At 54.7% G+C, this 24,616-nt stretch overlaps 1 protein-coding gene across 1 annotated transcript; it reads left to right on the top strand.

The window, feature by feature from the left end:
* The first annotated feature begins 2,835 nt into the window (after positions 1-2,835).
* On the top strand, positions 2,836-22,090 carry ADGRD2 (adhesion G protein-coupled receptor D2). The gene is made up of 25 exons (XM_056505467.1): positions 2,836-2,908; positions 2,995-3,055; positions 3,630-3,860; positions 4,002-4,655; positions 4,810-4,908; positions 5,361-5,446; positions 5,814-6,095; positions 6,609-6,720; positions 7,092-7,226; positions 7,476-7,596; positions 8,250-8,355; positions 8,713-8,768; positions 9,812-9,938; positions 10,037-10,140; positions 10,766-10,868; positions 11,048-11,201; positions 11,960-12,093; positions 12,657-12,772; positions 13,627-13,747; positions 17,003-17,044; positions 17,212-17,265; positions 17,582-17,720; positions 18,232-18,290; positions 20,990-21,020; positions 22,014-22,090. The coding sequence occupies exons 1-25, from the start codon at positions 2,861-2,863 to the stop codon at positions 22,088-22,090; spliced, it is 3,252 nt and encodes a 1,083-aa protein (XP_056361442.1). The 5' UTR covers positions 2,836-2,860.
* The last annotated feature ends 2,526 nt before the right edge of the window (positions 22,091-24,616 follow it).

Below are 24,616 nucleotides of genomic sequence, written 5' to 3'. Positions count from 1 at the left end.
GAAGACAGAATTTCTGCAGTGCTGCCATGCTGTTGGCAGGCGGTTGCCACTCTGTGCCATGCTGCCCAGGAGTGCCAGGCTGTTTCCCAGCTGGCAGCAGTGACTAAGCAGCCCAGAGCAGCTGCCTCCAAGGTCCATTCTTCTGTGGGAGATTTATTGCTGAGAGCAGAGGCGTTGGGATGGGAAAACTGTCTCCATTCCCAGGCAAAGACCCTAAGGACAAAAGCCAGTTGCTGGTGAATCCATGGTGTGATTCAAGCATTTACTGGGACTGGAGGAGTGGGAACAGTGTGCCTGTTGCTGTAGCAAAAGTGAGTGGGCACCAACCAAAGGAGCAGCTCTGGCTGGTGAGGTGGGAGTGCCACGGCCATGGGGTGACCTGGACCCTCCAGCCTTGGCGTTCTCCCCGGGGCAGCTGCAAGCCCCAGTGTGAGGAAACGCTGCAACACTGAAGCTGTTCTGTGAGGACATTGCACCAGGAACCCACTGGGCATCTCCAGACCTGTCCCTCTTCACCTGCACTGCCGGGCTGCTTTGGGCTCTACACTGCTACAGCGAGGATCCCTCGTCACTCCCCCGCTCCCTGATTTCTTTGCCATGATCCTGTGCCAGATTTTCTGGGAAGGTTTACTGGGCACTTCTATGGAGCAGTGACTGCCAGGGAAGAAGATCCCGGTGCTGCTGGAGCAGGGAGGGAGGTGAGTGCTTTGCTGTCAGGGCGATGGGGTGAGCTGAGGGGCGCCCCGGGGTGCAATGTGGGGTGAGGGCGGTGGCAGTGGGGTGCGGGCACCCAGCGGGCCCGATGCGGGGAACGGCGGCACCTTCGGCGTGCGGCGGTCCGGAGCTGCGGCAGCGGGGCTGCGAGGGGCGGCGGCGTGCGGGGAGCGGAGCGTGGGGAGCTGTGCGGGGTGCGGAGCGGGGTAAGGGATGCGGGGAGCTGTGCGGGGTGCGGAGCGGGGTAAGGGATGCGGGGAGCTGTGCGGGGTGTGGAGCGGGGTAAGGGATGCGGGGAGCTGTGCGGAGCGGGGTAAGGGATGCAGAGGGCGGAGAGGGATGCGGGGATCTGTGCGGAGCAGGGTAGGGGATGCGGGGAGCTGTGCGAAGCGGGGTAAGGGATGCGGGGAGCTGTGCTGAGCAGGGTAAGGGATGCAGGGAGCTGTGCGGAGCAGGGTAAGGGATGCGGGGAGCTGTGCGGAGCGGGGTAAGGGATGCAGGGAGCTGTGCGGAGCAGGGTAAGGGATGCGGGGAGCTGTGCGGAGCGGGGTAAGGGATGCAGAGGGCGGAGAGGGATGCGGGGATCTGTGCGGAGCAGGGTAGGGGATGCGGGGAGCTGTGCGAAGCGGGGTAAGGGATGCGGGGAGCTGTGCTGAGCAGGGTAAGGGATGCAGGGAGCTGTGCGGAGCAGGGTAAGGGATGCGGGGAGCTGTGCGGAGCGGGGTAAGGGATGCAGGGAGCTGTGCGGAGCAGGGTAAGGGATGCGGGGAGCTGTGCGGAGCGGGGTAAGGGATGCAGGGAGCTGTGCGGAACAGGGTAAGGGATGCGGGGAGCTGTGCGGAGCAGGGTAAGGGATGCGGGGAGCTGTGCGGAGCGGGGTAAGGGATGCGGGGAGCTGTGCGGAGCAGGGTAAGGGATGCGGGGAGCTGTGCTGAGCAGGGTAAGGGATGCGGGGAGCTGTGCGGAGCGGGGTAAGGGATGCGGGGAGCTGTGCGGAGCGGGGTGCGGGGCCGTGGTCCCGCGGAGCGGAGCGGACCCTCCGCCCCCCCGGGCTGTCGCGCCTGTCCCGCCGCTGCCGTGCCGGACTCGGCCCTGCCCGGGCTCACCAGGGCGGCTCCAGACCCGGGGTGCCCTGAATCACCGGGCTCTCCCCACTGCCTCGGTTTTTCTGCCCAAACCGGGTTCCGAGTTTCGCCTGCAGCATCTCCAGGGCCCTCCTTGGAGCGTGAACTGAAGCTACAGGTGCAGCCTGAGGAGGGGGAGATCGGCCGTGCCGTAGCTCCTCTCACCCACCAGATTCATACTTTTCCCTGGAGGGCCAGGAGCTGTGCTCGGTGTTTCCAAAGTCGCTGATGGACTCTGGAACGCTGGGAGCACAGAGTCCGGGCTGCAGAGGGGATCTCCAAAGTCCCTTAGCAGCAAAGCTTCAAAGTGCTTTTCCAGCTGAGTGCAGAGATCACTCCCAGCAGCTGATGCCCGTGCCCAGAGCTTTCGGGCTTGTTTGCATTGGCGCCGCCAGTTTCCACCTTGTGTCTTTACGTGCCCTCATCTATGACTTTACGGGTTTTTTACTGCCGTGCACTCAGGGTTTCCTCCCGCTGGGGCAGAGGTGGGGGATCACTGCCGAGCCCTGGCGCTGCAGCTCCCCGGGATGGCTCTGTGATGCTGGGCTCTGTTTGGGCTCATGGAGGATGGATTTACTGCCCTGCAGGGTCTGTTCTGGTGCTCTGCTCCTGCAGGTTTCAAAGGCAGTGAGAAAAGCTGCCAGTGATGCAACACTGTTTAATGATGCCATTTGTGGTGGCTTTTTTATTTAGTTAGTGCAGATGAAGAGGCTCTGTGATCTTGCCTGTTCCTTAATATTGCACATCTCAATGTTTTATGCTTAAATATTTTGCATCCTGCAAACAAATGCTAAACCGAGACCTTAAGTACTTCAAGAAGATCTGGGGATTCTTTGAATAAGATCCTATTCAGGACAGGAATTTCAGGGGGAGTAATTTTCTCCTTTTTGTTTTGAGACTTTCTGAGGAAAGCATCATTGTCAGGGAACTGGCTTTCTGCAGAATGCTTCTGTCTCTGTGATACATCTCCAATAATATTTCATTTATTCTAGCAAAGGGTGAAAACTTTCCAGCTGGTCAGCATGTTTAGGAGAGACTTGAGACCTGATTCCTGGTTCTTCAGCTTTCTCGTGAGTATTATAGGGTTTTGGGTTTTTTTATCCTGGGTATTTCAGATGATGTTTTTCTGAATGTTACAACACATCCTCTCCACCAGGTCAGTCTGTGCAGGAGTCTCCTTGCCTTTGCAGCCCTTGCCAAGAACCAGACTTCTAAAGGTTAGTGTTTCCATCAGCACTCTCTATGTGTTTTACAAGCAATATCTAGCACAGAGAAACAAAAGGTGTCTGGTGGTGCAAACAAAGATAAATAAACTTTTCCTGTTACTCTGTTTTGTGCCTAAAATGCTGTTTGCAAAGCTGGTATTTGCTCAGCTGCTGCTCTGTGCCCCTCTGCAACTGCAGACCAAACAGATTATTTTGTGCCTGCAAATTGCATGTGCAAGTGCAGAAGCTGGGAGGAGCTGGGAAGGGGGATAAAGCAAGAAAAGTGGTTTTTACATAACTGCTTTGAACAAGCTTTTCTGAGGGCCATCCCTAGGGATAGCAGAGTGAGTTTTTCCTTTGTGCTGAGCTTAGCCTGGTTTGTGTGTCCCATGGGAGTGCCACAGGCATCCCTCAGTTCAGGTCCAACAGAGTCTGAGCTTACCTGTCCCACTGTGCCCACTGACCCAAAGGTTGCACAGAGAGATGAGCCCCTGCCAGCAGCTCCTCCAAGATGCACAGGGCAGTGTTTTTAACACTGACCTGGAGAGACCTTCTGTTCCCCCATGCTACGTGTGTCTTTCTCCAGGTTTTGCTCCTGTCACGATTGAGACCCCCAGACACACGTATGAATATGTGGCCACTGCTCTGGACTGGTGGCAAGCTGACAGGTACTGTGAGCAGCGCTTTGCCCAGCTGCTCTTTGAACCCCAGGACAGTGAGCGAGGCTCCTTCAGCAAACTGCTGCAGTCCCACCACATCAGAGGTTCTGTCTGGCTAAAGGAAAGGGACAGTGTCCTGCACAAAACAAAGAGGAGACGTGAGTATAAGTGGACATGGGCTATTTAGAGATGTTTTCATTATAAAAAATATGGCTGGAGAAGTTGTCTTTTGTTTTTCTTATTGTCACTTTGTTAGCCTGTGCTTCTTCCTTTCTACTGACTGAAATTTCTCCTTCTAGGTGGCCACACTGTACCAGTCCTGGTATTCAGAGACAAAACAGACACAAAATATGTGAAGGTGCTGTCTGACTTCCCAGCCCTGCCTGCAGTCACAGCCTGTGCCCACCTGCAGTGGGACACCAGGACCCAGGAGATTGCCACCATCTTCTCCTACGCCGTGCCTGCTTTCATGAACGAGTTCCAGCTCCGTGGCTTTGTGGATGAGGAAGGCTTTGTTCGGTTTGCCCTCATAGTGCACGGGCACCACTCCCCTTACCTGCCTGTGTTCCGTGCTGATGGGCAGTGGCATCACTTCTGCGTGACCTGGCAGCAGGAAAATGGCACCTGGGCCATCTATGCCGATGGGAAAAGGAGAGCATCTGCCAGTGGTCTGTGTTCTGTGGGGGCATCTGCCCCCCAGGCCATCTTTGGCGAGGGGACCTTCATAATTGGGCAGGATCAAGATTCCCTGGGGGGCACCTTCAGGGCGAAGGAATCCTTCAGTGGGAACATCACTGACTTGCACATCTGGCAGAAAGTCCTCAGCACAGAGCAGATTGAGAAGGTTCGCTCGTGCTTGGTGCTAGAGCAAGACCTTGTTTTTGGGTGGAGCTCAAATGTCCTGGAAGTGGAGAGCACTGTTCAGGCAGTGACCACACAGCTTCTTTGCCCAGGTGAGTCTCAGTATCCTCATGGCTGCTGTCCTGGCTCTTAAGGCACAGCCCACAGGTTTGTTGTACCTGGGTTGTGGATTTCTGCAGGGAGGGTGATACCTGCTGGGGATGGTGTGTCCCTGGGAGACCCTTCTGTCTGTTTGTGTTTCCACAGGGCCTGTTGAGGAATGCAGAGTTCTGGAAGTTGGCAGCAGTGGGTTCAGTTACACATCTTGTCTGCAGACTTTGCCTTTCATCTGTCTCTACAGCAAGGGTACAGCATCTGTTAGTTATTTCTGTACTGCTTCCATTGCATGCACTCCTGGAGCTCCCAGGGGATGGTGGTCAGGGTGGGGAGGCCCCTGCTCTGAAGGGGCCACATGCAAATCTGGGGCTGGCTCTTTGCTGCAGCTGCCTGCACTCTGGCAGGGGTTTGGGCTCCTCCCCAGCTGGGCAGTGGTGGCACAGCTTCCATGGGTGCAGGGCTGTGAGCGCCTCCCAAGCCAGGCATTTCCAGATTTGTTGGCCAGGGGAGAAGCAGAAAAGGAGTGTGAAACTGTCTTTCCAGATGGGATGTTGTGCTAAAAATAAAATACAGCTGTGAAGTCTCCTTGTCCTGCAGACATAGCCACCATCAGAGGAGCATTGGCCAGGCTTTGAGCATGGCATGTGTTAACCATGCTGTTGGGCCCCACAGCAGTGGCTCTGGTTCTGGTTTGTCCCCAGATGCATACTGGCAACTGAAGAGAGCTCAGCTGGAGTCCAGTCACTCGCTTGCCAGCCGTGTGAACAGCCTTGCAGTGAGGACTGTGGTGAGTCCTGCAGCCCCAGCAGGGGCAGCTGGCACCTGGAGCAGGCAGGAGCTGCTGGGGTGGACATGCTGGCACCCAGTGCTGCTTGCCAGCAGTTGTGCCTGGGACCTTTCCTGAGCTGCTATTGGAGATTGTGACCAGCACAGCTGTAACTCCTGCTGTGATCAAACAAGCAGTGTTGCTTCAGATTGACTCATCTCACTGAGGATGGGAGTCTGGACAGGAGATCCCTTCCCCCAGGATATTCCTGGTTGGCCAGACAGGTGTCCTGATGGCAGCAAGGGCATGCAGGGCATTGCCAAGGCACAGCTGATGATCAGGGAGAGTCAGGGCTCTGCTCTGAACGAAACCATCTTTTCCATGGCAGATTCCTGACAGCGTCTTCACAAGTGATGTGCAGGACATGAACCTCTCCATGGCTCTTGATGCTCTTGATATCTTGGCAACTGTTCTGAGAGGAGGAGAAGTGCCCGTGCTTGAGCCATCTGACCTCCTTGCAGTGCTTCAGTTACTACAGCAAGTTTCAGATATGGAAATCCAGGAGGGAGATGAGCTGGAGATGCTGGAGCAGTTGGGCCAGTATTACATGGAAGTAACAGAGTTAATTCTGGAAGAGCAGAACAGTGGGACATGGTCATCGATCAGCCAGGTAATGGTGTCACCAGTCTGACTCTGTGCCTCATCTGCTCAGCCTTGGCTGCTGCATGACCACAGGCTGCTCATGCTGCCCTTGCATGGTCACTGTAGCCTTTGTGGCCGTATTTGAGCATGTGAAAGTGCTGCAAGCACAGGTATGGAGCCTCTTCCCCAGCTCAGATCACATCCAGCTGCTTTCCTGGTGCCTCGTTTGTGCACCCAAGTTCTTGTGCAAACAAGTGCAGTGCTAGTGGTGCCTCCCTTGCAAACCCCTCCAGTGCTGGATTCAGCTCTCTTCAAGTTCCCCACTTTGTCAGTCTGGATTGGAGGTTTGCAGACTCCTGCTGTCTGGCAGGGCAATGCCCTTCCCTTTCTAGTGTGTTGTGTTTTCTGTGGATCAGCTGCCAAGGAGCTGTTTGCCATCAGCCCCCTCACTGTCAGGCTTTGCATGAGGGATTTCCATCATCCCACCCCTGTGAGGTTTTTCTCCATGCTCACGTGTCCATCACTCTCTCTGTGCTTGCAGGTCATCAGGGGGCCCATGGCTGTCGTTGAGCTCTGTGACAGAATGGTGTCACTCTTGGTGCCACTGCTGACCCCAGAGAGGTCAAAGATCATGATCCAACATGGGAATATCGGTGAGTGGCACTGGAGGGTGTCTCACCAAGACCCAGACCAGTCATCCTGTCTGGTTCCCAGTCCAAATCTCCTCCTGGCTCCTCTCCACTGGCTCACCTCTTGCCAGCCCTGCAGCCTGCTCCACATTTCCTCTGTGCAGTGTCACAATGTGAAGGCACCTCTCACCCTGTGGATTGCAAGAGGATTGTAAGAAACCTTTGGGCATGGGAGAACCTGAGCCCAAATGCCCCTGGTTTGCAGAGAAAGGGACCAGTCTGCTGCTGTTGTGGGTCTTGGCTGGGATTATAGTGTCCTTGTGGAACTTTGCTGTAGCAGTAGCTCTGGAGGAAGGCTGAACACTGTTTCAGCACCTGATTTTCCCTTCGCACAGGACTGGAGGTGAGGGAGCTGGAGCTGAGTGAGCAGGAGCTGAGTGGTGAGGCATACGTGGTCCAGACCCCTGAGAAAGGCAGGCACGACCTCATCGAAGTTCCTGCAGAAGAAATGCAAAGGCTGAAATCCAGAGGTTTGTTATGACACCTGAGCCTCCCCTGATACTGCTGCATCACCTTCCTTAGTGGCACAGACTTTTTACCCTGCCTGTGTGAGGTCTGGAGCAGTGTGGGGTGGGGATGTTCTTGGTGAAGGGGAGATGGGCCGGAGGGGAGAGATTCTGTGCAGCATCTCTAGAGACACAGCTCGGAGCTGAGGGTGTTCTGCACCCCCAGTATCACCCCCCTGTGCTCTGTGCCTGTGCCCTGCTCTGTCCCTCCAGGTCTCCACAGGGTCACAGTGAAGAACATGTGGTTTGGCTACGGCTCCCTGCAGCGCTGCCTGTCCGGCAGCGGCGCCAGCGCCGTGTCCCAGAGCATGGCTGCCTCTGATGGGGGGCAGAAGTGAGTGAAACAGAACCCCAGGGCTTCCCTCAGTGCCACAGAAAAGCTCATTTCCAAATCTGCATTGAGCTGGTGCCTCGATTTTGGGTTGACCTTCATCCCGACCCATCTCAGCCCTTGCACTGTGCGCTGAGATGCCCGGTGGGGTCTCCTGCGTGCCTCTGGCTCCTGGGGTTCCCAGCTCTGCTGGGGTGGCAGGGGACAGAGCCCACAGGGGCTCCCATAGGGTCCCCTCTGGCTGGGCAGGTGACTCTGGTGGGGGCGGCTCTGGGAGCGCTCCCGGAGCTCCGAACGCTAGGTGGGGATGGCCGCCCGCGCATCCTGCGCATCCCGAATATCCCTCACAACCCTCGCATCCCGAATATCATACACATCCCGCTCATCCCGAATATCCCGCTCATCCCGCACATCCCGCACACCCTCAGCCCCTGGGCTGCGCAGCTGGAACTCTCGGGATGCTGCGGTGCCCGTCTCCAGTGCCGGGGCAGTGGTGGGGTTTGGGGTTTTGCCAGGTGTCCCAAGCTCCGTCCTACCCCGTGCCCAGCCCCTGGCAGCGACCCGCGTCCCTCCAGCTGTCCTGCACACCGGGACATGGCGGTTCCTGGGCACGTCCTGAGCTTCCCGAGCCTGTGAGCAGCTCCTTTCCCCGGCAGGTCCCTGCGCACCGCAGTGGGCACGGCTGTGATCTCATCCACTCTGCTCAGCGACTTCCAGGAGATCAGCACGTCCGTGCGCTATCGCCTGCAGCACCGTGTCCAGGTACCCGCGGGGCTGTGCCCCCAGGCACCCCCTGCCAGCCCGACCCAGCACCCCAGAGCTTTGGGATGGGGGCTGTGGCCCCCAGGCACCCCCTGCCAGCCCGACCCAGCACCCCAGAGCTTTGGGATGGGGGCTGTTCCCCCCAGGCACCCCCTGCCAGCCCGACCCAGCACCCAAAGGTTTGGGATGGGGACTGTCCCATATCCAGGGCTGTCCCGTGCCCAGGGCTCCTGCCCTGACTCTGTGTGCCTGGGGAGGTGTTTGTCCTGTGCTGACTGACCCTGTTCCAGCCAAGTGAGTGACCTGCACCTCTGTCCAGCCCATGTGTGACCTCTCCTCTCCCCTCTCTGCCTGCAGGACCTGCCCAATACCCTGGTGGGGCCCATCTGTGCCTTCTGGAACTTCAGCCTCAGGTGTGTTGTTTCAGCTTGGGTCCCCAGATTTATGAGCTTTTCATTTGCACTGGAAAATCAAACATCACAATATAAATGTAGTGGTAAGAGTAGAGATCTGGAATTTTTTGCCTCCTTTGCATGCTGACATCCCTAGTCTGCTGGAGCAGAATGCTTTCCTGGGAAGATTTCCTTTGGAGAAGTCACTCACAAGCAAGTGACCTTTAATGAGATATATACAACTCAAATGGAAAGCCCTGGTTAATTATGATTGTTGCCTGTGACAAAGAAGAGTTAGTCCAAGATACATGCCCCAAAGACGTGCAGGACTCCCAGCCTCATAAATCCTGCCTGGCACTGGGATGTGTTTTTGCTGAATGTCACTGTGGTGAGAACACTGAGGCTGTGATATATTATGGATTGGTAATTAAGTCATTCAAGTGAAAAAACCTCCTTGGAGTCCCAGACTTGCAGCAGGCATGGATCAGGCTGGGGAAGGTGGGAAGGGCATGGTTTTGGAAACAGCTGGTTATTGTCCAGAGGGTGCCAGCAGCCCTGCTCTGATCCTGACCTTGCTGTGGTACTGGAGGTGCTCAGGGGCAGTGGGACAGAGCTCAGCCGTGGTTCCTGCCAGGGGAGTTCAGATGGGAGCATTGCTGGATGTGCTGAGGACCCAGAGCCCATGCTGAGTTTATGGCAGGCTGAGCTGGTGGCCAGTCAGACACAGCCCAGAGCTGCTCTCAGTGCAGGGGCTGTGCAGGGAGCTCTTCCCAGAGCTGTGCATTAACTGGGCTCTGTTTGAAGCTGTGATGGCTGAACTCCACTCTTCAATGCACACATTGACGCCAGATCTATTTTCACTGAGTGCCTGCTGGATGAGGCAAAGCTGCTGACACAAAGGGTGAACCAAAGAGAAGTCCACATGAAGACCTGTTTCTGATATTCTCATCTTCCTCCTTTAAACTCTGCTTTTTCTGGGAGAATGAAATTCCCATCATGCCCTGGCTTTCTGTGGAAGTGGAAGGTAATTTCTGTGTGTTTTCTCTGTTTTTGCTGCATGTTAGCCCAGATGCTGGTGGGATGTGGTCCACAGCTGGCTGCTCTGTGGTGGTGTCTCTCCCAGACTCCACTGCCTGTTTTTGCAACCACAGCACGAATTTTGCCATCCTGCTGCAGGTGTACGAGATGCAGGTACGTGAGGAGCTGCTGTGGGGTGGATGCTGGGACTGCCACTGGTGTGGTTAATTCAGGAGGGATTTGTGTCTTCTGTTGTTTCATGTCTGGAGCAGAGGACCACCAAGGAGGAGTTCACACTGCAGACTTTGACTTTTATTGGATGTGGAGTTTCCTTCTGTGCCTTGATAGTCACCTTCATTTTGTTCTTGGTAGTTCGGTAAGAAGCCTGGACACTTGTAGCCTTCTCTGTATTTTCTACTTGGTACTTACTTCAGAGCCTTTCTCAGTGTCCTTTGTCAGCGTGGGGTGATGCAGGTGAGTGGGGAGAGGTGGGAGTTGCCCTGTGCTCTGTGGTTGTTGGCTGGAGAGAGGCTCAGCCCTGGCTGTTTCTGTGGAGATGCTCATTGATCTGTGCACACACCTGGGTGTCTGTGGCAAGACTTTTATCAATTGCTAATGATGTTTACTATAAAAGCTGCTCTGCTAGGATTCGTTTTTATAAAATAAATGGAGCAAGGACTATTTCTTTGATTGCCAGCCCTTCTGTGTCACTTGGTAAGCACAGAGCTCTGCCTTGTGAGCATGGCAGTGGCTCCCTCCACTCCCCCTCCCTGCCAGTTCCCCAGAGCTGTGACCAAGGGCTGAGTATCCAAAAGTGTCCCCAGCACCAAATGCTTGCACAGCAGGGCTGTCCTCTGTCCCCTGGACTGTCATCTTTGCAGTGAGTGGCACAGAGACCACAAGTTGCCAGGCAGGCCTGCACAGCCCAGGGGACAGGGAGACCCTTTTGTCTGCTGCCTTTTGTCTGGCTGCAGCTCAGGGCTCCCTCTCTCCCTCCCCAGTGTCCCCAAGAGTGAACGAACAACTGTGCACAAGAACCTGATCTTTGCACTGGCTGCAGGAGAAGCTCTGCTCATGTTCAGTGAGTTGGCCAAGACCAACCAGGTGAGCTCACCAGGAATGGCCCATTCAGCACGTGAATGGCTCCAGCCACTGTCAGAGCTACAGAACAGGAGAATAAACCCTTATATTCATTACCTGTGACTGGCACTGGGGTAGAATTGTCTCTCTGTTTGGAGATGCACATGTCTACGTTGTGCAGTTGTGGTTTCTGTCCCCTGCAGGTGCTGTGTTTCATGGTCACTGCCTTCCTGCATCTCTTCTTCATGGCAGCCTTCTCATGGATGCTGGTGGAGGGGCTTCTCCTCTGGAGCAAAGTGGTAGCAGTCAACATGAGCGAAGACAGGAGAATGAAGTTCTACTACGTGACAGGCTGGGGTATCTGCACACTCCTCTGCCTGGGTCCTCAGGAAAATATTCTTTTTCTTTTCTAGGGAAAGTTTTAATACAATTGTTTGATTTAATTGAATATGAGAACTGGGTGCCAGTATCCTGCAGAGGCTCTCTTGAATTATTTGTCAAGTTGCTAGTCTTAGAGTATAAGTTAAGCAGCATTTCTGTTATATTTCTAAATCCAGGAGTTCAGTAAAAAAAAAAGGAGGTGGAGATTTATGGTAAGTTCTTGTTCTTGGAGACCATCACTGTTGTCTGATAGTAATTTAATATAAATGTACTCCCCACCAAGCACCTTTTATTCTGAGAGAGCCCTTTAGGGACATAGAATTATTTGAATAAACTGAGTTTTGTGTCAAAGAGGAGCCTCTTTAGGGATGTGCTGCTCAAAGAGCACACACCTAGTTGGACACTGGGCAACCACCTCAAGTATTTTGGATTGGTTTATGTCTTTGACTGTCCATTTTGTTAAAAAAGCAATCTGAGGAATAAATTGCCTTGGTCAGGACTCAGGACTTGGAATGCTTTATACCTCAGAGAAAGATGCTGACAGCTTGTAAATCTGGCTGTGTTGAGCCAGGACAGATTTCAGCTGTAGAGAATTGATGTTGCTCATGGGGTTTTGGAGGCTCACTCTGAAGTCTGCCTGCACAGGGGGGTTTTGAAGCAATTGTCTGGTGCACAGTGCCCTGCATGGGGCATTTCTGCTTTTCCCAGGGTTTAACCTGTGGGTTTTTCTGCAGGGCTTCCAATCCTTATCGTGGGGGTCACCCTTGCAACTTCCTTTAACAAGTATGTGGCAGCCAACCACTGCTGGCTGAATGTGCAGACCAATGTCATCTGGGCCTTCGTGGGGCCTGTGCTCTTCATCCTGGCTGTAAGTTCCAAGCCCTGCTGGGAGGGTGGGAGTCCTTTGGGTCTGGTCCTAGAAAAGCAATGCAGAGTCAGGGGTGCAGCTTGTTGTTGCTTTTATAGGGAAAATGTTGTTTTACTTTATATAGACTTCTACAACACAAATAAGTCTCTTTAATTGAAAAAGCTTTTTGTTAGGAAAAAGTGCTTTAAGAAAATTTTGCTGACAAGTTCTTTGTTGGCTGTTCAGTTAGGAATGTGATGTGTGACATTGCCTTAGCTAGAGGTCTGATTTTAATACAGGAACATCTACATCCTTCAAGTATCATTATACAAAACACAGCAGCAGAAAAAGGCCCAATGTTTAAGGGGTCCAGAATAGACCTTTAACAGGGAAGGCATTCAATAGGATAAGTTTTGGGATAAGTTTCCTAGATTTCATACATGTAGATAGCTCTGTGAAGCCTTTTGATTTCATTGCTTTCTTGGTAGTGATATTTGTCCCCAAGTTCTGGCACTAGCAGGAAAGTCTCCCCCCGAGGCTGGGGGTGCAGGGTGTCAGCGAGTGCAGCAGCTCTGCCCTGGCAGGTGAACACCTTGGTGCTGCTCCGGGTGCTGACGGTGACCGTGGCCAGCGCCCGCAGGAGGCTGAAGATGCTGACCCCCAACAGCAGCCTGGAGAGCCAGATTGGAACTCACATCTGGTGAGCAGGGAAGGGCCTGGCTCTGCCAGCTGTGGCTGCTCTGGGTGTGAAATATGTGAGACAGTGCTAGATCCATGGAAGAAATCCTTTCCAGGGAAGCTGAGGAGGCACTGGCACAGCCTGCCCAGAGAAGCTTGGCCAAGTGGAAGGCAGTGAGCTGTGAGAGTCAGAGCAGAAGGGGCAGAAGGGATTCTCTCCCCCAGGGTAACTTGGGAACCAGTGCTGGTCTCCATCTGCACTCACACTCCTAAACTCACCCCTTTGGGACAGAACACCCTTGGCAGTGCCTGCAGAAATCCAAACTTGGGGCTTGGTGGGTTGAAAATAAGGCTGGTGGGGGCTACACACACAGGGAAAGAGGCAGTGGGGACTTCTGTAATCAGTCAATACAGAGAGACCTCTAAAATACTGCTGCCTGAGTCATTACTTTATCATGCTCTGTGAATTTTTATTGTTGTTAGCTGGCGCCGGATACCCCTGCTAGACACGCATTGTTCCCCTGTAGCATAAATAAATTTCCCCAAATTTACAGAAGCACAAAGATAGGGCATTGCTGGAGGGCAGAGTGACATCCATGTGCAAATAAAACAAATGGAGAAACCCTCCTTGTGGCAGAAATTGGGGGGAAAATAGCTGTTTTCTCATGGCTGGTGACGTCAAAGAGCTCCTTTCTTGCTAACTTGCAGTGATAAATGAAGAGCAGGGATGGCACACTGGGGTCTGGGAGGTGAAATATTTGGTTTTTCCTGTCTTGACTTATTTTGTTTGCAGAGGAATTTGTTCCACAGCTACTGTCTTAGTAGTGTTTCATCTCTGAAATATGCCCAGTAACCCTGAGCTCTTCCTCCTGCCAGGGCCACGGCCAAACCCGTCCTGGTGCTGCTGCCTGTGCTGGGGCTCACCTGGCTGTGTGGGGTCCTTGTGCACCTCAGCATCGTCTGGGCCTATGTCTTCATTGTGCTGAACTCCCTCCAGGTGAGTCCTGCACACCTGGGTGCCCAGGCCAGCACCTGCAGTGCCCTCCACCTGTCCCTGAGCCAGGGACACTTTGGCTCTGAAGCCAGCCCAGCTTTCCCAAGCCACTGGGCTGTTTTGTCTGAGAAATCTCATTTAATCCCTCCAAGATACAAAATGTAGCTCTGTACACCTTGTACACCCAATGACCTCAGCCCCAGTCTCTGGCTGTGTCCTGCTGGTGCCACAGGTTTCCAGTTCAAATCTTGTTTCTTGTGTTAGTTTTTCTCACACCAGTGTGGTTTCAAATTGGCAGTTACAAACTCATTAGAGGTTTTTATTTGCTCATACAGTGGGTAATTAAAATGGTACCTGTGCAGTCAAATGGGGCAGACATCCCTCCTGCTGTTTGCATCTGGGAAATGATCTGTTTCCTGCAGGACAGGGCAGGGCAGGGTGTCACTGTCCCTGTTAGAGCAGGGCTGTTGGTGGGCTGTGTGTCAAAGGTCACATCCAGCCACAGTGTGCTCGACTCCTGCTTGGGGGGTGTGTTCCAGGATGGGTGTTTTCCATCTAGCTCCTGCTCAGACATTCTGAGAGGCTGTGACCTCTGTGAACAGTGCAGGCAGAGCCTCCTTCCCCTTGCCTGGGATTCAGCTTTTCTGAGGGAGGCTGGGGAAGAACTAAGAATCAGGAATGAAAACGTTTATCTCTGAAATCCATGTTGTGTGCAGCTGCTCCCCAGGGATGCTCCCAGTGCCCAGTGCCAGCTGTCCTGGGATGGGTGAGATGCAGGAGTGTTTGGTGTGCCAGCTTTGGTGGGCTGCTGGTCAGAGCCTTGCTTGGGACAACTGGAATTTTGGGGGCTGTTTCTAGCTCTGACTTGCAAAACCTTGTGTGGATCATATAATCTCTTTGAGATTCTTCATTCCTCTTCATCACCTGGCTACATTTCTAAGGCTTTTTGCTTGTCTTGGTATCTTCCATGGGCATAGCTGCTGTTATTGCAGTCATGTTGTTAATAAGTGAGTGCTAATAGGGAATTCTGGAAGGCAGGAAGTGACACCATTACCTGGTGCATAAAGCAACACCTAATATTTGCTTCTGAATTTATTGTTTTCATCCAAAGACTTTAAAGCTTTAACCAGCCTGTATGTGGTTAAGAGAGCAAAACAAATTGTATAAGTCCCAGCAGCCAGGAGTGCTTAGCTCTGCCCCAGGCTGGGACTGTTTCCAGCACCTCGGGATATCTGGAGCTCAGGGACACAGTGACAAACACTCCTGGAACATGTGCTTGCCACCTGCAATTCACAGCATCAACAGAGCCTTGCAAACCTTGAGAGGAGGCAGCTGTAGATGGAGCTAGAGAAGCACTGAACATCCCTGAACATCCCTGAACATCTCTGAACATCGCTGAACACCAACACGGCTCCCAGCACGGTCCCGAGGGGAACGTGGAGCTCTAAGCAGGCAGGGGGGAGCAGGGGGACACTGAGGGCACAGCTCTCCAAGGGTGAGCTCAGGCATTATCACCATGTACACAAGATGGGTGGCTGCCCAGGGATGTTCTCCCTGTTCAGGCATGTTCTGCCTGCTCAGGGATGTTCTCCTTGCCCAGGGATGTTCTGCCTGCTCAGGGATGTTCTCCTTGCCCAGGGATGTTCTCCCTGCCCAGGGATGTTCTCCCTGCCTAGGGATGTTCTGGCTGCCTAGGGATGTTCTCCCTGCTCAGGGATGTTCTCCCTGCTCAGGGATGTGCTGCCTGCCCAGGGATGTGCTGCCTGCCCAGGGGTGTTCTCCCTGTTCAGGCATGTTCTGCCTGCCCAGGGAGGTTCTCCTTGCCCAGGGATGTTCTGCCTGCTCAGGGATGTTCTCCTTGCCCAGGGATGTTCTCCCTGCTCAGGATGTTCTGGCTGCTCAGGGATGTTCTCCCTGCCCAGGGATGTTCTCCCTGCCCAGGGAGGTGCTGCCTTGGCTGGCACTGCTCCAGCAGCTGGGTGCTGCTCACGCACATCCGTCAGGGCTCTGAGAGGAGGTTCCAAGGCCACACAAGGGCTGCCTCTCCACATCTCTGCTCTTAAGGATGTCAGGAGGATGGCAGGAGGCCTGTCTTAAACAGCATCAGTTCTCCCTGTCTCCTCATGCCATGCTTGGGTAATTGAGGACTGCAGGCTCAGAGCTGTGTGGTCAGATCTGGCTGTGCTGGACTCATTTGCCTCTGCCCCTTCATTACCAAGTTCAGGACAATCTGCAGGTTTCCCCAGAGGAGAAATAAATGCTGGTGAGAAGCTGCAGAGCTGAGAGAAAGCCATCCTCCCAGCCCCTTTGCTGACTGTCCTATGGATCACTTGGAATTTCCTTTGAGGCCAGAGTGTTTTTTCTCGTGTGGGTCCCGTGGAGTTTCTCTGCTGCTGGGGCTGTTTTTTGTTTGGCTGCTCTCTGTTTGTCTGCAGAAGCCCAAGCCTGCCTTCAAGGCTGCTCTGTGTGATGGCCCCAAACATGACAGGCAGTGCAGGAGCCCAGAGAGTGAAGCACAGCAGGAGGGAGCCTGTGGTGCTGTGGGGCAGCAGCAGGGCTGGAGGTGCAGGCACGGGGGGCTCCCCCAGAGCTGCATCTCCTTTCCTGCCCCTGCTGCAGCTGGGCCTCCTCTCCTTCCTCTTCTCCTCCCCACCGACCTCTCCGCTCCCCCCTCCCCAGCCCATCCAGAATGATTCTTTCAAGGAAGACCTGCCTTGGAAGCCTGGCCAGAAATCTGGTCTGGGGGAGTGAGCAGCACTGCTGGCTGAAGGACAGGTCACGGCTGGGTGCCAGGGGGCTGCTACCACTGCGCCTGCCAAGAGCTCGCAGATGAGAGCAAGGCTCGTTGAGGACAAGATGAATTGCATCTCTGGCTGCAGCTGATTTATCTCGCTGCGATAACAAAACACCCACAGATATAACATAAATCTGGTGGGCCAGATAGGGCTGCTTTAAGGCCAAAATGGTCGGTCTGGAGCTGTAATTAGCCCCAGGCTGTGGCCCCTGGGCAGTGCTCGCTCTGGGCCTGGCCTGGGCTCATCCCTCACACAGCTGTGCCCAGCCCTGTGCTGGCCCAGGTGCCACTGTCACCGTGTGTGAGAGCAGCAGACTCTGCACAGCCTGGTCCCTGCCTGCCTGGCTGTGCTGTGCCACCATCTGTGCCAGTCTCACCCATCCCAGAGCTCCTCAAGCCCGTTTGCTCCATGGAGCACAAACCAGCCCTGCACCTCTGACCTTGCTCTGCTCTCTCCCTTCCAGGGCCTGTACATATTCCTGGTGTATGCAATCTATAACAGTGAGGTAAGGGATGGCCCTGGCTGGGTTCAGTCACTCCTCACAGCAGCTGTGTGCTGGCATCTGGGCAGAGCTGGGTTCTGCCAGCACAGCCCCACTGTGCTGCTGGAGCCATGGCTGCTTTTTCTCCATGACTTGCTGTGGCCCTCTCTCATGTCCTTGCTCTGCTCCAGGTGAGGAATGCCATCCAGAGGATGAAGGATAAGAAGAAAGCCCTCTCATTCACAGTAAGTTGGAAGGAATCCCTGCTGCCCTTTCATCCATCACCCCCACCAGAGAAGGGTCCCAGCTGTACCGTGGGTCTGCTTTGAGGAGATGATGATGGAAAGAAATCTTATTTTTTACTTTTGTCTCCCTTCTTTGCAATCCTTTTGGACAAGGCAGACCCAAAGATAGCCTGCTCCTATTAGGCAGCAGCCTGCTCTGCCAGGGTGGGGTAGGAGCCAAAGCAATGTGGTGAAATCAATCTTTGAAGTTGGATCTGGACGTAGCAAAGACTCATTCTGATTTTCACTGTCCTGTGTCTCTTGCCTGTCATTACAGAACTGCTCTCATCCCATCAACTACTTATCCAGTCCAAGAAACACGACCTCCTGGGAAGGGAAGCTGAGTCCTGCAGCTGGGAGTGCCCTGCCAAGCCCTGTGCAGAGAGAGCCTCCAGTGAAGAGCATCACCAGCAAAGGTAAGAGGATCGTTGTCACTGTTAGCCCAGGCTGGGGGGTGACACAGTAAAATGTTATTCCCAAGACTTGAATTTTAGTGCAGCTGGCACAGCATTGATTCCTTTGCACACTGTGCCTGCGTGAGCACCAGGTCTGGTGCTGCTGCTGCAGGGGGAGGCAGAGTCCTCATGGGTCTCAGAGGGGTCAGTCCATGGCTGCAGCCTGGCACAGTGTGGGCAGGGGGGCTCTTCAGTGTGTTAGTCAGCATTGCATTCTCCTGAGACAAAATCCATGGTCGTGTCTTAAAATTAATTTTCTGGAGGAAAGGCAAAAGTGAGAGTAAAAAATAGGGATTTTTGGCTTTGGGGAAAGAATGTTTTGCATTCTCCAACCACTTTGTGAGTGCAGTGATGCAGAAAAGCTGTTTGGTCCCTTTGCTTCAGTGGGGGACACAAAACACCAAGTTCTTGGGAAAGCATGAATATTTCTGTTCCCTGGTCTGTGAACTCATTGTCCTGCTTCACCCTTTAGGAAATTTTGGAGCCAAAATTCCCATGGGAATTGCATCAATTATGTCACCTGAGAGACCGGTATGTAACATCTGTTATTCTTCCACCTTCCCCCCAGCTAGAGCACAGCAGTTCTGTAGGGACACCACCTGAGCATGGGCAGGGGGACAACAGGGCAGGGCATCTCTCCAGGGACAGGAGATGAGGTGGTCCCAGTCCCAGAGCAGTCGAATTCCAAGGCAAAGACTCACCCTGAGCCCATGGGGAAGCAGCCTTGCCATGCCAGGAGGGGGCTCAGAGCAGGGTCTACAGGAGCACGAGGTGCCACTGAATCAGAGCCATAAAACCCTAGACTGAGGTTGGTATGGATCAAGCAGGAGACTTTCCCAAGGAGTGCAAATTGAATCAGGCAGTGGGGCAGGTGCCATGGGCAAGTCTCATCTCTCCCAGGAGGGCTGTGCTGCCTGCATCAGGATGGAGAGCTCAGCAAGGCACGGCCTGAGGCAGGGAGCAATTTAAATTTGACTACTCTGCTCCCACTTCCATCTCCTGCTATTGAAATGATCATCAGTCCTTGTGTACTTGACATACAAGAGCTGTAATTTCTTCAGAATAAAATCTAACACTACTTTCATGAGTCTCTCAGTGAAGGATCTCTCTTTCCCTCTCTAATATTTATCCTTTGAAAACCTATGTCACATAGACAGCTCTTATTTATCCAATAGATAATACTTCTATAGCTGGCATATCGTTCTGAAGCCACTCAGTAAAATCCATATTTCCACCTCTCATGATTTATATTGTGGTTAATGCTGAACAGCAGCAGGACTCACTGGCAGGTGAGGCTTTTCTCAGCCAGCCAGGTGCTGGCTGTGTGAACCAGGGTCAGAGCTAAGCTCCTGGCACCAGATACGAGACGTGGGCCACAGGGATCAGCCCAAGGACCCGAGTTCCCTAAGGCAGGGGCATTAGCAGGCAGCAGATCCCCTGAATGCCAAGGCCATGGCATTTCTGAGCAGGCAAAGACAGAAAGTGCTTCCCTACGTGAGGGTCATCCAGGGCTTTGCTGTATCTTTGCTGCATAAACACTGCATTTTTAATGTGTGTGCTCCCTTTCTGCCTGAGGATGCTGCAGGGCTGAGGTGCTGCTGGTGCCACAGTCATTCCCACAGTCAGTGCCACAGTCAGTGCCACAATCAGTCCCCCAGTCATTCCCACAGTCAGTCCCACAGTCATTCCCACAGTCAGTGCCACAGTCATTCCCACAGTCGGTGCCAAAGTCAGTCCCACAGTCAGTCCCACAGTTGGTCCCACAGTCAGTGCTGCCAGCGCTCCCCAGGGCCGGTGCAGGGTCCGTGGGCTGGCAGAGCTGGTGGGCACTGTGGGTACTGTGGGCACTGTGGGTACTGAAGGTGCTGTGGGCGCTGTGGGCACTGTGGGCACTGTGGGCGCTGTGGGTACTGAAGGTGCTGTGGGCACTGTGGGCACTGTGGGTACTGAAGGTGCTGTGGGCACTGTGGGCATGCTGTGCCCTGTGCTGCTGGCTGTGCCCCGTGTTGCTGGCTGTGCCCTGCCTGCTGTGCCCTGTGCTGCTGTGCCCTGTGCTGCTGGCTGTGCCCTGTGCTGGCTGTACCCTGTGCACCTGTGCTCTGTGCTGCTGTGCCCCGTGCTGCTGGCTGTGCCCTGTGCTGCTGGCTGTGCCCTGTGCTGCTGTGCCCTGTGCTGCTGTGCCCTGTGCTGCTGGCTGTGCCCTGTGCTGCTGGCTGTGCCCTGTGCTGCCGGCTGTGCCCTGTGCTGCTGTGCCCTGTGCTGCCGGCTGTGCCCTGTGCTGCTGGCTGTGCCCTGTGCTGCTGGCAGTGCCCTGTGCTGCTGGCTGTGCCCCGTGCTGCCGGCTGTGCCCCGTGCTGCTGGCTGTACCCTGTGCTGCCGGCTGTGCCCTGTGCTGCTGTGCCCTGTGCTGCTGGCTGTGCCCTGTGCTGCCGGCTGTGCCCTGTGCTGCTGGCAGTGCCCTGTGCTGCTGGCTGTGCCCCGTGCTGCTGGCTGTGCCCCGTGCTGCCGGCTGTGCCCTGTGCTGCCGGCTGTGCCCCGTGCTGCCGGCTGTACCCTGTGCTGCCGGCTGTGCCCCGTGCTGCCGGCTGTGCCCCGTTTCACCAGCCAGGGCTGTTTCCCTGCTCCCGGCTGAGTCACAGCGCCCGCCGCAGGAGCGGCCGACTCAGGATGTCACTGGCAGCTGCACAATAGTTGGGATGAAGAGAAGATGCCACTCAAAGGCGTTTGAAAACACTTAAAATGACAAAACACTGAGCGAATGAAGATACAAACACAGACAAGATGTTCTTCGTGTTTCAGCTTTTTAAAATGTTGTTTGGTGATCTTTGTTGTTGTTGGACTGGGAGTGGGAATTTCACATCTCCCAGAGCATTAACCATCCCTTGAGCACAGAGTGCAGGCTGTGTGGGCTCTTCCCACCCAGCTCAGGGGTGCTCTCATCCTTTCCTGGATTTTCTTGTGGTCTCCAGCCTGGTGGGTCCCCATGGGGCTGGCAGGGTCCCCAGAGAGGGTGTTTGGAGCAGGGTGTCCCCTCCCCAGTGCTGAGGTGCAGCTGTGGCACTGCCCAATGAAGGCTCTGGTTCCCGGCCTGTGCAGCAGCTCACTGCTGGGACAGTGGGTGGGCAGGTTTTGGGGAGCCCTGCCTGGCCCCAGGCAGTGTTTTGGGGGCCACCAGCAGCAAAGCCAGCAGCCCCATGCCCTCTGCTAACACGTGTTCTCCCCTCTTTCAGGCCGTAGAGCTGACAGCGTTCAAATGCTCAGGTAACATTTGCCTACGTCCTGCTCTGTAGTTTTTGCTGCATTTGATGTTGGTTCTGTGGTTGTGTGTTGGAGGGCATCTGCTTCCTGCTGAGGCTTCAGGAACTGTGTTACTTCCAAACTGCCCTGATGGGCCCTGTCCTGGCCAGGCTCTGGGAAATCTGTGTCCCCCTGAACAGAGGAGGGGGAGGAGAGGCTCTGAGCCCCAGCAGTGACTCTGCCTCTCTGGCAGCACTTTGGCTCAGCCTGTCTCAGGGCACCTGCCTGGTTTCTGCCCATGTCTCTGCACCTTCCTTGGTGCCCATCCTCGTCTGTCCAGCTGCTGGGCCCCACTGTGCCAGCAGAGCTGGGGGTCACAGGCAGGGCCAGAGGGGCCCTGCAGGTTCCTGGTGCTGAGCTCTCTGCCTGCCCCAGCCCCACTGCTCTGTGGGCGCTCTGTGGCACCCCTTGCTGCTGGGCTGCTTCCAGGGGGCAGCAGCTCTTCCTGCCCTGGGCAGTTTTAAGACAGCAGCTGTGGCAGAAAGCACTGGAGGGTGCTGGGGGTGCCATGATCCCAAAGAAGGGAAGCTGGGGAAGGTGGGCTATACAGACAGGGATGGATTTATGAGCTTAAAAGCAGCCATTTAGCTTCTTCTGTTTCAGGTTGTAGAAAGGCCAATGTCACCATGGAGGTGGGTAGAATTAAAACCAGAAATCCCTCCTAAGCCCCAGGCCTCTGCTGGATGGCAGCTCCCTGCTACCTCCTCAGCTCCCCAGCCTGGCTTTGGGCAAGTCCACAGCTCCTCAGAATACAAATGGAGCATATTTCACATTATTTTCTTTAACAACCACTGCTGGGTACTCCCAGTGCAGCTTCTGGATGGGGACCCTCAGGTGGGCAGTGCAGTGAGGGCACACCAGGGGTAGGGTGAGCACATTTTTTTTGTGCATTGTGACATTTTCTTTTGTCAAGGTAAGCAGTGCATTAGCAGGTTTCTGATTTTGCTCCACGTGGACTGTCTGAGCAGGGCATCCTCAGACTATTTTCGAGACAATGCCACCCAGAAGCAGTGCAGCTTTCCTCCCCACACTAGAGACATGAGAAAGGCAGAGATGGTGGCCCCCAGGAGTAGCTGTGCAGCATTTCAGGTATAGGAGTGGTGTCTCAGAGGCAGCAAGACCTACACCCACCAGAGGCATTTGTGCTCTGCCCACCCACTCTCACTTTCTTCTGCGTATTTATAACCCACGTGTGTTATTAAACTCCAGCTGAGCAAAGAAGTGGGTTGTTTAGTTTGGTTTTCTTTTCTCAGGTGAGCCCTCAGTGTGTTTTTAAAAGCCCAGGTCTGCACAGAGGGTGATGGAACGCCAGGCTGGGCTCGGTGCCGTGGGAGTGGCCAGGGGTGGAAGGAGTGCTGTGCATGGAGAGCCCCCCAGGCTGCCCCCAGGGCTGGGCAATCCTTGAGCTGGGGTGAACGAGGAGATCTTGAACCAGAAGAGCTCTCCTCTCACATTGTGCTCTTGCCGGTGCCGCCCTGCCGCTGCTCCGGGCTCAGCCACAAGTGCCTGCAGCCACTAAACCTGACAATAAAAGGCTGTGGTGCCCAGCTGCTGGGGGACCCCAGGGCAGCTCAGCCTCACACAGGTGTGTGCCTTCACCTTCTGTTCACAGAGCAAAGCACTGCAGAGCTCCTGGGTGCCAGAATCGGGACAGGTCATTCCAGCACACACACTGCTCCCTCTTCTATTTGTTTTCTCCCAAATAGTTTAAAGAAAAGAGATAAGTTTAGCCCCAAATATCTTTATCTGAAAGCTGCCAGCCAGCTGATGAAAATGGTGCTGCTGCCAGCAGGAGCTGAGGCACAGACCTGGAGAAGCCCACCTGCCTGTCCAAGGAAAGCTGTGCTGCATCTGGGCTGGGGTCCAGCACTTCTCTGCTCCAGGCCCTCAGCCACGCTCCTGTGAGAGCTCTGGGTGTTGCACTGGCTCCAGGGGCAAGGGACAGACAGTGGGTCTATGGGGAGGTGGGATGGGTGAGGATAAGGGTGGATAAAATCCAGGTGAATGCCAGGCCAGAGCCAGAGCAAGGGGGAGTTTTGCAGCGTGGCTGTGGCAGGAGCCAGGCATGGCCTCCCCCCAACAGGGGCTCAGACCATGGAGCTGTAATGAGCTCCAGCCCAGCTGTAGGAGCTGCTCTGTGCAGCGAGCCCTGCCTGCCTTCATTACACACTTTTTGTGAGCAGGGCATGGCTGGGGCCGTTCACATATTTGCACAAACAATAAGTCCCATCTTCCTTGTCTTGGCAAACAAGGGCTCCAAGAGGCCTCCACATCCTCCATCTCCTCAAGTGATGGCTGCTTTGTTTCCCCACGATAATTTCATTATTCTGTTTGAATACATTTATATGTTGCTAAGCCACACATAGCAACATGGATCTTGTCTCCGCAGCCCAGCCTTCCTCTGATCAATACTGAGTAATTCTGCAACTCTGACCATACTGTGTTACATAAGCTTGGTTTGAAATAATAAGGAACTTAGGAGTGTTTGGAATTTAAAGCCAGAAAAGCAGCTGGGTGTCATGGGGGGAAATGCAGACCCTGGCCATGCCAACCCTGCTGGGTCACAACTGGTGCCAAGGCCCTTCCTGAGGAGATGCAGCCCATGGGGCACCGGCGCTTCCTGCCATGGCAGAGCTGGTGTTTTCCTTAAATCCCATTTGAAGCTCCTTGCTCTGTGCTCCCAACACTGAGTGCTGTGCTCTGACCAGGGTAGAAGAGGTTTCCCTGCAGCCATGGCCCTGTGCATGGACCCTGTCACAAGGACCATGTTTCAGAGACCCCAAAGGCACAGGGGGGTCTCCGGGGTGTCAGAGCTGTACCTGACAGGCAGGGCTGACCTGCACCCACAGCTCACTCCTGTGGCAGGTTTGTGCTATGGGATCCCACCAGTTCTCCCACTGCCCTGGGAGGGACCCCTGCCCTCCCTCACTGCCAGCAGAGCTGAGACCTTCTCTCTTTTGCTTTAGGTTTCTGAGAAGTTTCTGGGTGACGAGCCTGAAATGCAGAGGGTCCTTCAGCAGGAAGGATGGCAGGTCAGAGGAGCTGGCTTCCCCTGGAGAGTCTCCAGCCCGGGCAGAGCTGTCACCCTGCTCTCCTTCTCAGCATCTCATGCTGCCAAATCACAGCAGGGGCACTGGGGGGGTCTCATGGAGCTTTGCTGCTGCTGGCTGCCCTGCTCCTCTCCCAGGTGGGCACTCCAGGCAGGTACTTGTGTTGTGGGGTCCCCATGGCTCCAGCAGCCAAGGCTGGCCTGGGCAGTGCTGCCACCTCTGTCCCCATCCTGCTGGCAGCACTGGCAGTGCCTGGCTGTGTGCTCTCACTGGTGCTGCCTGGGGGAGCTGGGGCAGTGGATGGGAACAAGCCCAGCTCTGCCCAGCTGTGTCCAGGCAGTGCCCACACTCCTGTGCTGGTGAGGATGGAAGCAGCCCTGAGCTGGGGCAGGGCTGGGGACGGGCTGTGTACAAAGCACATGCACTAGGGAAGCCAGCAGCTGGCTTCAAGCCTTTTCTAAACCAGCTGACATCAATAGCATCTTCTGCTGCTTAGGACAAAAATCCTCT

The sequence above is a fragment of the Oenanthe melanoleuca genome, chromosome 17 (genome assembly GCF_029582105.1).
Source record: "Oenanthe melanoleuca isolate GR-GAL-2019-014 chromosome 17, OMel1.0, whole genome shotgun sequence".
Taxonomy (NCBI): domain Eukaryota; kingdom Metazoa; phylum Chordata; class Aves; order Passeriformes; family Muscicapidae; genus Oenanthe; species Oenanthe melanoleuca.
Note: the sequence above shows the minus strand (reverse complement) of the source record. Positions and strands in the feature narration are given on the sequence as shown.